The sequence below is a fragment of the Hyperoodon ampullatus genome (genome assembly GCF_949752795.1).
Source record: "Hyperoodon ampullatus genome assembly, chromosome: 4".
NCBI lineage: Eukaryota > Metazoa > Chordata > Mammalia > Artiodactyla > Ziphiidae > Hyperoodon > Hyperoodon ampullatus.
Window position 1 is genome coordinate 114,963,146 of NC_136917.1, and position 12,861 is coordinate 114,976,006.

Consider the following 12,861-nt stretch of genomic DNA (forward strand, 5'->3'; position numbering starts at 1 on the left):
TAGGGATGGCTAGGCAGATACCAAGTCATGCCTCCACCTCCCGGTGGTCAGCAAGCCTCATCTACGAAGAATGTTTATAAAAGAAAGACATAACTTAGTCAACTTGGCTGGAACTATTTCTTCAAGAAAAATGCCTCGGGCTTCCCTGGTGGTGCAGTGGTTGAGAATCTGCCTGCCAATGCAGGGGACACGGGTTCGAGCCCTGGTCCGGGAAGATCCCACATGCCACGGAGCAACTAAGCCTGTGCGCCACAACTACTGAGACTGCACTCTAGAGCCCACGAGCCACAAGTACTGAGCCCATGTGTTGCAACTACTGAAGTCCACGTGCCTAGAGCCCATGCTCTGCAACAAGAGAAGCCACCGCAATGAGAAGCCCGCGCACCGCAACAAAGAGTAGCCCCCACTCACTGCAACTAGAGAAAGCGTGCAAGCAGCAATGAAGACCCAATGCAGCCAAAAATAAATAAATTAAATAAATTTATGAAAAAAGAAAAATGCCTCACCAACTTGAATAAGCTCCCTCCAGTCAAAAATGGACAATTTGAGCATCCAAGTATAAGAACTGCAATGGGTTGACACACATCAATTATATGTGTTAAAATAAGCTACAAGGATATATTGTACAACCCAGGGAATATGGCCAATATTTTATAACAACTATAAATGGAGGATAACCCTTAAAAATTGTGAATCACTATATTGTATACCTGTAACGTATATGATTAGTACATCAACTATACTTCAATTTTAAAAAAGTATATGTGTGAGCTAAACTGATTCATAATGTTACTAAGCAAGCAAACAGAGGAACAAGTGAAACACCCTTGTTACCTTAGGAGAATGGTAGAGAATCAACTCATTATTTTGATAACTGGAAATAACAGGGAAGATTGACGCATTTAACCTGCCTTTCGCATATAAATTGTATCCCAGGGAAACCAACTAACTGATGAGGGGATGTTTTTCTTCTTAGAGATGTTGCAGCTAATAAGTGAAGGAAAGGATGCAACAGGAATATCACCATTTGACACCCCCAACGATAAATGGATGTAAGCAAAGATCGTTAATACTGGCTAGCATCACAGCAAAAAGACAGTCACAGCAAAAACAAACAAAACAAACAAACAACCCAAGAAACAAAAAAAGCAAACATTGTATATTTCCTGCTGTAAGAACACGGTATCACTGAAAATGTATTCTCGCCCCACTTCCACCCCTCAAAACTGAGCATAATTGAACCAAAACTCTAAAAATAACTGCAAGTTTCTAACAAACAGAGAAGGCAGGGAAACATGTTAGACACATGCCAGGAATGCAAAAAGTGAAGTGCAGACTGGGGGAATATCCACAGGACAAACAACCCAAGGTCCTGAACAAAGTAACTGCAAGTGGAAAAAGAGAGAGTGGTGGGGAACCTATAGATTAAGAGAGACTTAAGAGATAAACCAACCAATTGCAATGAGTGAGTCTTATTTGGATACCAATTGTAAAAAATAATAAGACAATTAGAGACAATTAGAAAAATGTGATTGATATTAAGTAGCTGCTATAGACTGAATGTTTGTGCCCCTCCCCAATTCATATGTTGAAATCCTAACCCGCAATGTGATATTAGGAGGTAGGACCTTTGGGAGGTGATTAGGTCATGAGGGCAGATGCCCTTATAAAAGTGACCCCAGAGAGCTCCTTCACCCCTTCCTCCATGTGAGGACACAATGAGATGATGGCTGTCTGTGAACTAGGAAGCAGTTCCTCACCAGACACCGAATCTGCTGGCACCTTGACCTTGGACTTCCCAGCCTCCAGATGTAAATTTCTGTTGTCCATAAGTCACACAGTCTATGGGATTTTTGTTATAGCAGCCAGAACTAAGACAGTAGTTATTAAATTTTTTGGTGTAGAGTGGTTTTATGACTTTTTAAAGCAAAGAATTCTTAGATTTTAAAGATACAGACTGAAATATTTGTAGATGAAACAGAAAATAAGTGCCTAAAAGAGACGAGACAATTTAGTGCCTTTGGAGGTGAAACAGCACAATGAAAAGAGTACTGGCAGTAGCTCTGAGTCCCTAGCTGTGGGGTCCTGGTCAAGCCACTAGAGACCCCGCACCCCAGCTCTCTCCCTACCAATGTGGGGCAAAAACACCACCTGAGCCCCTCACCTCCTCAGAACACCGAGGATCACTTAGGATAACGACTCCCTGAGGGAATTGCACAGGTTCTTCCTCATCTGCTTCATCACCTTCTAATTAAACCCACTTCTCCCAAAGGACATGCGTACAAACGAAACGCTAGTTCTAATTCAATTTTATGTTTCTCTCACAACACTGTAAATATATTCCAGCCACATAATGGGCTAACTACTTTTTTTGAGCTAACCTAGAAACCTAAATGCCACGTATAACACTGTTTCTATATGAAAACCCTTTCCCAGTACCAACTGGATTCTTTACAAAGTATGTTTGTCATATAATCTGCATATAAGAGTGAGTGTTACCTTTTACATTAATCCAAAGCATTTCCTGATTCTTTTTTCGGATTCAACGTTCTCACCTTTGACACACAGAATTGGTTCTAGTCTTGTGCTCCTCCTCCGTTTCCCTTCTTGAAAATCTCAACCAACAAAGGGGAGAGGAGAATGTGCCTGCAACACTCCTCCCAGCCATGGCCACCCCCGGGAGGTGAGGGGACTGGACAAAGCTCCCTCACCAGCTCCTCCCAAAGGGATGAAGAGGAAGCCTCCACGATCAGAGTCAGCCAGTCCTGACATCTCACTGTCCTAGTGGGCCAGATCACTGCAGGCAAAGGTGCTGGGCTTTCACCCAGGTGGCAGCTCACCTGGGTTCCGCGTATGGTGGAGTACATGGGCAGAGAGGCCGACCACAGGGACAGGAGGGCCTGTGGTGGTCCAATGTGTAAGGAGTCCCGGAATTGGCTTTGCAGACCCTGCCTTATAGATTTGGGAGGAAGAGGGCAGGAAGCCTCGTGCAACCCTGTCTGCCTAAGCCTCCGGTACAGAGCAAGCCACCACTTCCCAGAGCACGCACCAGGCAATCTTCACCTGTGCTTGCCCAGCCACTGACAAAGCTGATCCTTTGCTCTGTTCTCTCTTTATTTGGCCATCACTGTCTTGAGTACCACTCTCTCGAGGGAACTGTGCAAAGGAGATGCTGTAGACAGAGTTTGTATCAGACCGTGGGGAAAAGAGAAACGTTCAGCTCCAGCTACCGCTCAGTTCAAAATGTTACTTATCCTTCTAAAACATCACCCAGTGGAACACCTTTTGCTTTCCTCACAGTCACCCAGCTTACAGGCCAAGACTGTCAATCAGTTTCTTAAGCTGAAAATGAAAATGCCTCATATGACCCAAAGACCACTTGTGGGTGAGGGGTTTGGGCCGTTGGGTCATTATTGGCCTTCATAAACTGGTACCTTCCTCTCCATCTGGCCACTGCTTTTGAAGCTTCCTCAGCAGGAACTCGGAAGAGGACAAAAGCCCCATCAACCCTGAAGTCATCACCTTCCAGGTCCAGAGGTTTGACGTTATTTATGGATCTAATGTCAGAAAACGGCACTTTTCTTTTTATCCATGTTAACCTGTGTGATAGGTTACTAAGAAGTTTTCCTATAAAAATTTCCAAAATTCGGGGTCTTCCCTCCTTTTTGTGACTCACACAGGCAACTGGATCCCTGTAGCTAATCATTATACCTTCTCTAGGAGGAAACGGTGTTAGATTTACAGTGTATCATTTTTCCAACAATATACTACATGTGACAGCACCTGAAACGCCACAACATAAAAACCAACAGAGCTTTTCCAAAATAGCTTTAAGCCCAATTATAGACTAAGGTTTCAGGTTACATGTTTACACCAAAGAAGAATTCCACATGGAACCATCTCAAGATAACACCAAGGCCCTGAGCTTTAAAGGCAGAAGCCTGATGCAGGTCCAACAGTCATGGAACCCAAACACCAGCTTGGGCCTTTGACTGGCTAGATTCTACTGTGTCATCTCCTTTGGAAATCCAATTGACTCAGACCACACCCAGCGGGTTTCCAAAGCTTCAGGGTAGCATGTCTATATATAAATCCAGTTAGTCACCTACATTGGCCAAATCAATCTACTTGAAAGTGGGATACATTTTCCAATAAAAAACAACTATGTGTTTCAAAAATATCTAAATCTAAATAAGCAAACTTTCATTTTAATTACCAAAACAGAAATCATAGCAACCACAAGATTATTAGCAGCTAATATTTGTACAGTACTTAGCAAAGTGCCAAGTACTGGGCAACATGTTCTACCAAAGCTTTCTCCATTTTACGTTCTCCACTCATCTCAAAACAACACTCCAGTGTGAGCTAATAGAGGGGGTGACGGTGGATCTATAACAGGAAAAACCTCACCCGCAAGGCCCTCTGATTGCTCCCCACCTCCCGTCCTACCACTCTGTTCTAAATAACTGTGATTCCAGTACCAGCTACGCTTGGGCCTTCAGGCCTGTGTAAAAGGCAATAAAGCTCAGTGGTTAAGAACTTGGGAGTTGGATTCAGACAACCTTGTATTCAAATTTCAGCCCCCACCTTGAGCAATGTATTGTACCTCTGCAGCCTTGTTTTCCTCCTCTGTAAAATGGGAATGATAATTTGTGGCTCATGTATATAAAGTACTCCACAAATAGCAAGACTTTAATCGCTAATGTTACTACATCTACTCTACACAACGTGTTGCAAAATGTACAAACCACATAAGAAAATTGGAATCGCCTTGGAAACATGAGACGACCACGACAAGTTTTCTTCCAGTGATGGATTATCCAAAAGCAAAATCATCTCTTGATTTTCATTAAACCAATCACAAGTTTCTAAACTATTTTTCTGTGACCTGTCCCTGAGAAAGCAGAAAGGAGGAGCTGAAAAAAGTTGATGGTAAAGAATAAAGCATCAAAATCCTGAATAAAGCCTGGCTTTTATCTGCCAGTGGGAGAAGAGAGAAAATGGGGGAAAAGCTATTAGCAACCAAATCTAAACTAATCTATATTGCAACTTATTAAAAAGTGGTGTTTTCAAAAGCAAAGTGGTGTTTTCCATTAAAACATAAGTATCCAGACTTCCACTGTAAGATAATGGTGACACCTATTTTTTTTAATTTTTAATTTACTTTTTACTTTATATTGGTGTATAGTTGATTTACAATGTTGTGTGAGTTCCAGGTGTACAGCAAAGTGATTCAGCTATACATATACATATATCCATTATTTTTCAGATTCTTTTCCCACATAGGTTATTAAAGAATACTGAGTAGAGTTCCGGTCCTTGTTGATTATCTATTTTATACATAGTAAGGTAACATCTATTTTTAAAAATGAACTCCTGAACACATTTGAATATTTTTAAATGTTTTAAATATACATATTCTTGAGTGAAAATATCAGCTTATAAACACACAGTAAAACTCATTTATTAATGTTTTGAGGCTGTGGAGAGAAGGTGTAGAGAGCAAGAAAGTAAAAACTGAGCAAAAATAGAATAAATTGGCTAAGCTAGGTTCCTACTTAAGGAACTTCTCACCTAGAAAGAGTGCTATCACCCCCACCCCCTATCTCTGGGCTCTGAGATCGTGGGGAGAGGGGTCAGTGGGCAAAGAACAGAGGAAATGATAGAAACGTGTGTTACGCACTGAATGTTTGTGTCCTCCAAAATTCCTATGCTGCAGCCCTAAACCCTGACGATATTTGGAGGCAGGACTTTTGGAAGGTAATTAGGTTTATATGAGGTCATGGGGGTGGGGTCCCCATGATGGGATTAGTGTCCTTCTAAGAGGAAGAAGAGAGAACAGAGCTTGCTTGCTTTCTGCCATGTGAGGACACAACAAGGAGATAGCTATCTGGAAGCCAGGAAGAATGCTCTCACAAAGCACCTTAATCTCGGACTTCCCAGCCTCCAGAACAGGGAGAAGGAACTGTCTGGAGTTTAAGTTGCCCTGTTTATGGTATTTTGTTATAGCACCCCAAGCTGACTAAGAAAATGTCTAAGCAGAGTCAGGGTGGAGAGTGAACTGAAAAGAGGAGGAGATGTTTTCAGCAATATCTTGGAGGTCTCCACACAAGACAAGTGGACATTCTTTAACATCATTAGTCATCAGACAGGAAATATAAACAATAAATTAAGTGGCCATTTTTAAAATGCCATTATTTTAGAAAATGATCAAAATTACTCATCTCAATTTGAGCTTCCCAGGGTATCTCTAATGATGTTGACCATCTTTTAACACTGGTTACAGAGGGCCTTCTGGGGGATGGTCAGGATATTCTCTCCTGTTCTGTAAAACCTCGATCAATGGGCTCCCTTGCCCTCTGGTTTCCAAATGTGTTTGGACAAAGATGGTACCTCCTGAAAAGGAGAACAGTAGCATGGAGGTATTTACTCCCTTGGCTCCCCCTGCCAGGCCAAAGGCCTCCAGTCACTGCATTCTTCCTTAAGACCTCAGCTTCGGGGGGCTTCCCTGTCCTATAGGCTTGGTTTCTCCGGTTCCCATAACCATTCCCTCCTGTGGCTTCTTTTAGGTGGTAACAGCACCCTCTTTTTCTAGTCTTAGGGTGCTTCATCATCATTTGCTGATTTCCTTTCATCTTGCCAACACATCTCCATCAATCCCTTCATTAGATGATTTTTCTTAAACTTTTGTGGATATGCAATCTGTTTCCTGTCCAGATACCATCTTATCAGGTGTCAGGAAGGCCTGGTTGGTTGGTCTTGCCTCACCTAGGTGCAGGGTTTACTTACAGCCCTTTGATTGGTCATCAGCATCTCCCTTTTTCTGCCCCAACCAGAAGTCTCAACCCAGTTCAACAGCTGTCATCTTTCTGAGCCCCTGAATTCTAGATTTTACTTGCCCACTTGGCCCCTAAGTACTCACCTGCTCCTCTCCAACCCTGCTGGTTTCCCAGACCCTGGACTCTGTCTTCACACCTGGTGCTATAGGGCTCCCTCCCTCCCTCCTATTCTGATTCCTGGCCTTCGCCCATCATAATCTGGTACCACAGGAGCTGTCTGGCCCTCACCAGTATGTCCTGTCCTGCTGCAGCCCAAGTCCTGCCTTGTGTCCACCAGGGTGGGACTCCGTAGAAAAGCATCACCTCTGAAAAGTAGCAGCTTGCTGTGCTACTTTCTGATTTGAGAAGTGATTTACCGAAGTCCAAAGGAAGAATTATCTGATAGTTCTTAAAAATTAGTGTGACTACTGAAGAAAGCAGTGAAACTTAGGAAAATTTGCTCAATGACTATAGTTCATGTGTTGGAAGAAAGGGGGGGCACTAAATTGTGATGAAATAAGCTATGGCAGAAAATAAACTAGGGCTTTACTAAAATTAAAACAAATAAACACGGTGAAAACGACTAGCAAGAACTCCAAGAGCCGAGAACTGAATAAGCCTATGGCGTCACATCAGCCCTTGGCTTGCAATTTCCCAGCACGTAGGACACAGCTCTAGCAGGGTAGAGGCATGTGAGGGATTGTGATGACAAAGGAAGACATCAGGACCTGCAAATCCCAACAGATCCTGAGGAGAATTTGAACCTCAAGAAACGAGAGTGGGCTACGTGGTCCAGCCCTCTCTCCACTTACAGACTTTCCAGCCAACCTTCCAGGCAGACTTCATGGATAGAGATGACAGGTGGCACATTACAAAAGTCAACTAAGATGAAGGCAGGGCTGTGACCAGTAGTCCAAATACATGCAATGTGGTACCATATACTCTGCTGGAGGTGGTCACACCTAATTCATCTGGCCCACAGACAGTCAATTTAATTAATTTAAAAGCAGTTGTTCTCAAACTGTGGTCCCCAGATCAGCAAAACTAGCGTCTCCTAGAAGCCTGTTAGAAATCCAAATTCTCAGGCCCCACCCAAGACCTACTAAATTAGAAACCCTGGGAGTGGGACCCACCAATCTGTATTTTAACAAGCCTTCCAGGTAATTCTGTTGTACACTAAAGCTTGAGGATATTGATTTAGAGAACAAAAATGATTTTTTTTCCAAAATACCTTTACCCCTCCCCGAAATAAAATCTCATTCATTATTTACCATAAGGTCAGAAAATTATCTATTTTCCCTTTATATATAGTCAACTTGGGATTATCCTCACTGATTCAGAAAACCATGGAAAGAATAATACAGAAGTAATGAATCACTGGCTTAGGTACACCCTTTTGCAATAGATTGACCATCCTCATTAGGCTTTGCTTACCAAACTTCGTGGATATTCCCTGAACCCCTAGTACAACAGAGTCTGGTACAAATACTGACTGCGTGAATAAATGAGCACAATGAATGGAGGAGATGGGGAACTGGTGAGGCTGCCTACCAGCACAAAATCACTTGGAAACTGAGAACCTCCTGCGTCTGATCCACAAAATAGTTAAACTACACAGAGATGGCTGCAAGTTGACTGAACTGTCAACAAAGACTCTTTTCTACAACTGGCTGCCTAGTCCCAGATGCCTCTCCAGCCACAACAGCTGGGATGAGAAAAGAAGACTTGTAAGAATCCCCAGATTTTCCCGAGGAGAGGTTCAACCATCTCCTCTGAGGATTTCTGAACAAGAATTACAAAACTGGCACAATATCAGGAGTGAGCATTCTGCAGGATTCTCCTGTTGGAGTACTATTTTAAAAAAGGCAAACAAGAGGAAGACAAATTGCTAGGAACCTGCATTTTTTACAGCAATTGGAAGACAAATCTAACTTCTTACCAGAAATGGAAATCCACATGATATCATTGTACTGCACATGAATTATTAATGTTTATCATTTTTTTTGTAAATTAGGTATTCAGGAAGGTTCCTGTCGACATCATGTTTGACATCATAATGCTTCATCATTCTAAAAGCCTAATGAGATGAATTCTTGCTAGAAAAGAGAGAGAGAAATCAAGTACACATTTCTGCACTCTGGGGAACACCAGAGACCAAGGAGATAATGAAGATATGGTTTATAATTGATGTACAAAGAGAAAGTTTAAAAAAATCTATTACAACCCCATCACCACTGTAAACAAGACCAAATGGCAAAGACTTTACTTTTCCACCTGAGCATTTTGGAAAAGGGAGGGTGTGTGTGGGGGGCATGAGTAGCAACTATCTCAAACTCTTAAGGTAGAAGAACTCTTCTAAAAAGAAATGAAAGTAATGTCTTTATAAAATTACCTTATCCACAAAAGAACATGGAACATGTGAAAACTGAAAAAGCTACTATAACACTGAGTCACACATCCTAAAAGGATACTATTAAATATATTAAAATAATTCTGTGATAATAATTCTGTGTGGTTTGTATAAATAATAATTCTGGTCTCAAATCTATAGTTTCTGAGCTCTACACATGCAAATTAGTGTTGAATAAACTGAACCAGCAGTTTTAGTCCAACATTTCCAGCAATGGGTTGGAATGAAATAAGCTCTTATTTGGAAACCTGGTTGATAAAGCAAAGTACGTTAAATTCATACCCAGGTCAAGCCTTTTAACACTTCAGCCAAGTAGCAATGATATTTATACAACTTCATACTAGCTGCTAATAATTGGGACTTATTTTCCCTCCAGTTTTTATTTCATTTGGTCTCTAAGTAGCCTCTTGAGAGAAGTACTAAAACATAGAGAATGAGTTCATTCATTATTCTTTCTTTCACTGAACAAACATGGAGTAGCTAGAGGTGCCAGGTACTAAATTGGGATTCTTGCTACTCTGAAAGGCAAAAATATACAATTTCTCTTAAGCAAACCAAAAAGAGTATCACAGAGTTCATAAGTTGTCACCATTCGGAACTACTGCTTCATGTTTGCAAATTTCCTTTTCAACAAGAAGGCAAAGGATAGTCTTTATTGATAAAATTCCAATTTAATTATTTCACCAAATATAACATTTTAATCCCCTGAAATTACTCCTAGTGGTAACTTTATGTGAACTGGTGGGGGGGGGAACTTAATAATAGAAAGTGTTCAGCACATACCTTTATAACAAATGTTCAATTAGTAGGTTGTACTGTCATGAGTCCAGGTCTCTAGTTCTTGGATATTCTATCAATACACAGTTAACATTCAAAAGCTAGAAGAGAAAGCTTATACCTGGTACATAGTAGGTGCTCAATAAATGGTATTTGTATTATAATGAGTACATTATCATAGTATATTACATGATTATTACCAGAGAAACTCTACAACTATAAGTAAACATCAGTTAAGCTTCATGTTACAAAATCAGATGCTGTTAAAGTAAGCTCACTAAAAGAACCTTTTGCTCTTCCACACTGAAGTAAGCACGTCATCCTTCTCTTCACCCCTCCACTGAGAGCTGACTTTATCCAATGAAGACTAGGAGCCTCCTCACACTAGCCGCCTCCAGTTGTTGAATAACTTTTCAAGTATTAACTATACAATCGTGCCTTTACCAAATAATCAATGGAACGATTCCTGGTAATTTACTGACCATGTAAAAACTGTGATTCTACCTCCCATTAACAGTCATAGAGACTTCTTTTCCTCTGCACTGTGGGATGTGCCATTGTCCTTCTGTTTGCTATATAAGGATAAAAGGCCCAGTGGCCACATTTACACAATGAAAAACCTCTTGGATTTAATAGTATTTTGAGAACACACAGGAAGGCACTATTAAAATAATCATTTTTCTTCTGGCATTAAGAAATAAGTAGTGACTGCTTTAATCACTTAATTTTTTCTAGTTCCTCAAAATTCCACTCTCCTGAAAGATGAGATGTATGTGCAGAATGAATCATCTTCAGACAGCTACACTGCACGGAAACCACTTCCCCTCACTGTAGCTCAGCCGACCCTCCTCACTCACGACCCGATTCTCTCAATTATGTCCAAGACACAGCCAACCCAAAGAACTAATAAACAACAGGTTCCACTCAGGTCCTCTTCCTCCATCCCTCCGGAAAACAGAAACACCCTCATTCATTCACAAATCCCACACTCGGTCCCTGTGGCTGAGACTCCATGCAACCTGGCTGGTGTCTCCAAGGTAAAAACCTGAACACGAGGGCACTATAGTACCGTTGCACCGAGTCTGCACCATTCACCTACAAGCCACGCAAATCCAGCCCGGAGCTCAGATTTCATTCAATGGGACTCGCCACTGAACGCTCTCAATGATGCCCACCCCTCCTCCTGAGTTGACCCAGCCCAGCCTTCTCCACCTCAGTGAGAAACGGGCCAGCCCACCTGCTTCCCTTCTCCACCCGGTGCCCCAGAACCAGCGCCCTGGACCCCTCCAGGGGTCTTTAATGCTCACATTTCCTGGGCCCTCATCACCCCCTAAATGAAAAGTAAACTCCTCCTTAGTGAAAACCTCCCCAAACCAACCACGTCACGGCCACTCAACTCCGCCGGAGCCCCCTACCCGCCGGACGGGCAGGCGGCCCCCTTCCAGCCCGGGCCGGCGCCCGGCGTTTACCTTGACGCTGGTGTAGCTGGTCTGGGTCTCGGCCTCCGCGCTGCTGCAGCAGTGGCGACTCCGGCCCCTGCAGGTGGTCGCCGCGGGGGCCGTGGAGCCCGCGCTGCTGCCGCTGCCCAGCTCACCGCGGGCCCTGCGGCCGCGGGCGGCACCGGGGGGCCAGGATGCGCGGCTCGGGGGGATGGCGTCGGCGGCGTCGGTCTGGACGAAGAGGCCGTGCAGGGGGGCCGCGGGGCCCTGCGACACGCTGGTGGTCTGGCGGGGCGAGTTGGACTCGTCCGAGTCCCGGCAGTAGATCACGCCGCTCTGCGAGACGTGGATGCTGGGGGCGCAGCCCATCCCTCGGCCGGGCTCCCTCGAGCGCCCGCCCGCGCCCCCGGCCGCCGGGCCCCAGCGCCGCGGCGGCCACCTGCAGTGAGGGGGCGGGCGCCTTGGCGGCGGCGCCCGGACCGCTCGCCCCCCGGCCTGTCTGGCCGCCGCTCCGTCGGGCTCGCCGCGGCACCCCTCGCCGAGCCTCCTGGGGCTGCGCGCGTCACCCCAACTTTCCCTTCTGGGCCATCTTCCTCCCCGAGCGGGAGAGCGCGCACACACAGCGCCCCGCGCGCACGGGTGGCCGCCACCCTCCCCGCCGCGGCGCCCCAAACGAGCTCCCTGCGCCTCCGCCCTCCCCTCCGCCCTCGGCCCGCGCCGCCGCCCAGCTCCACCTCGCCGGGCTCCCGCGGCCCCTGGGCCAGAGCACCGCCCGCCCGCCCGCCTAAACCTCTTTCCCTACTTTCGGTCCGCGCGCGCGTCTCCCTCCCTCCTTCCCTCCCGCCCGCCTCCCTCTGCGGCGCCCTCACTCCGCAGCCGCCGCCACTCGGGCCCCGCTGCGCCCCTCGGCCCCGCCCGCCGCTCCCCGCGCTCTCCAGGGCTGAACAGAGAGTGCCCGCCGCCCGGCTCGGCCCCCGGGGCCCCAGGGCGCGGCAGCGGGCACCACCCCTCGGCGCCCTCCACTCCTCCGCCGTCCAGAGGCCTCATCCCTCCTGCACCCGTCCCGGGGCCGCCCCCCGGTTCCCCAGCCCCTCTTCCCCTCACGGCACACACCCCGGGCCGGCCCCGAAGGGCGGTGTAGCCTGGGGAGCCCCGCAACAAGCTTCTGGCCTTTCACGAACACGTTGTAACATCCTAGTAAAACACCACGATGCCCTGTAGGGACCCTCCAGACCATGCCCACCCATCTGACTTGCTCGCCTCCCAGTACACTCAGAGCATTAAGGAGAGAATTCATGCCTCCATAGTCCCCCGCTTCCCCACACATTCTGAAGGCTGAGCTGGATGGCTGGCGACCCAGTCTTCAAAAGAAGTCCATTCCATGTCTACTTATCATCTGGAGGTCACGCCAAGGGAC

The 12,861-nt window shown here is 45.6% G+C and overlaps 1 protein-coding gene across 10 annotated transcripts in view; it reads right to left on the minus strand.

The window, feature by feature from the left end:
* Positions 1–11,813, minus strand: part of PDE8B (phosphodiesterase 8B) — a gene marked incomplete at both ends in the record, with an annotated part of 271,807 nt that extends 259,994 nt beyond the window's left edge. For all 10 annotated transcript variants that reach the window (XM_079702699.1, XM_079702696.1, XM_079702701.1 and 7 more), the window contains one exon: positions 11,475–11,813. In XM_079702699.1, the coding sequence (XP_079558825.1) occupies positions 11,475–11,813 (339 nt within the window). The remainder of the gene's footprint in view (positions 1–11,474) is intronic.
* Positions 11,814–12,861: the final 1,048 nt, after the last annotated feature.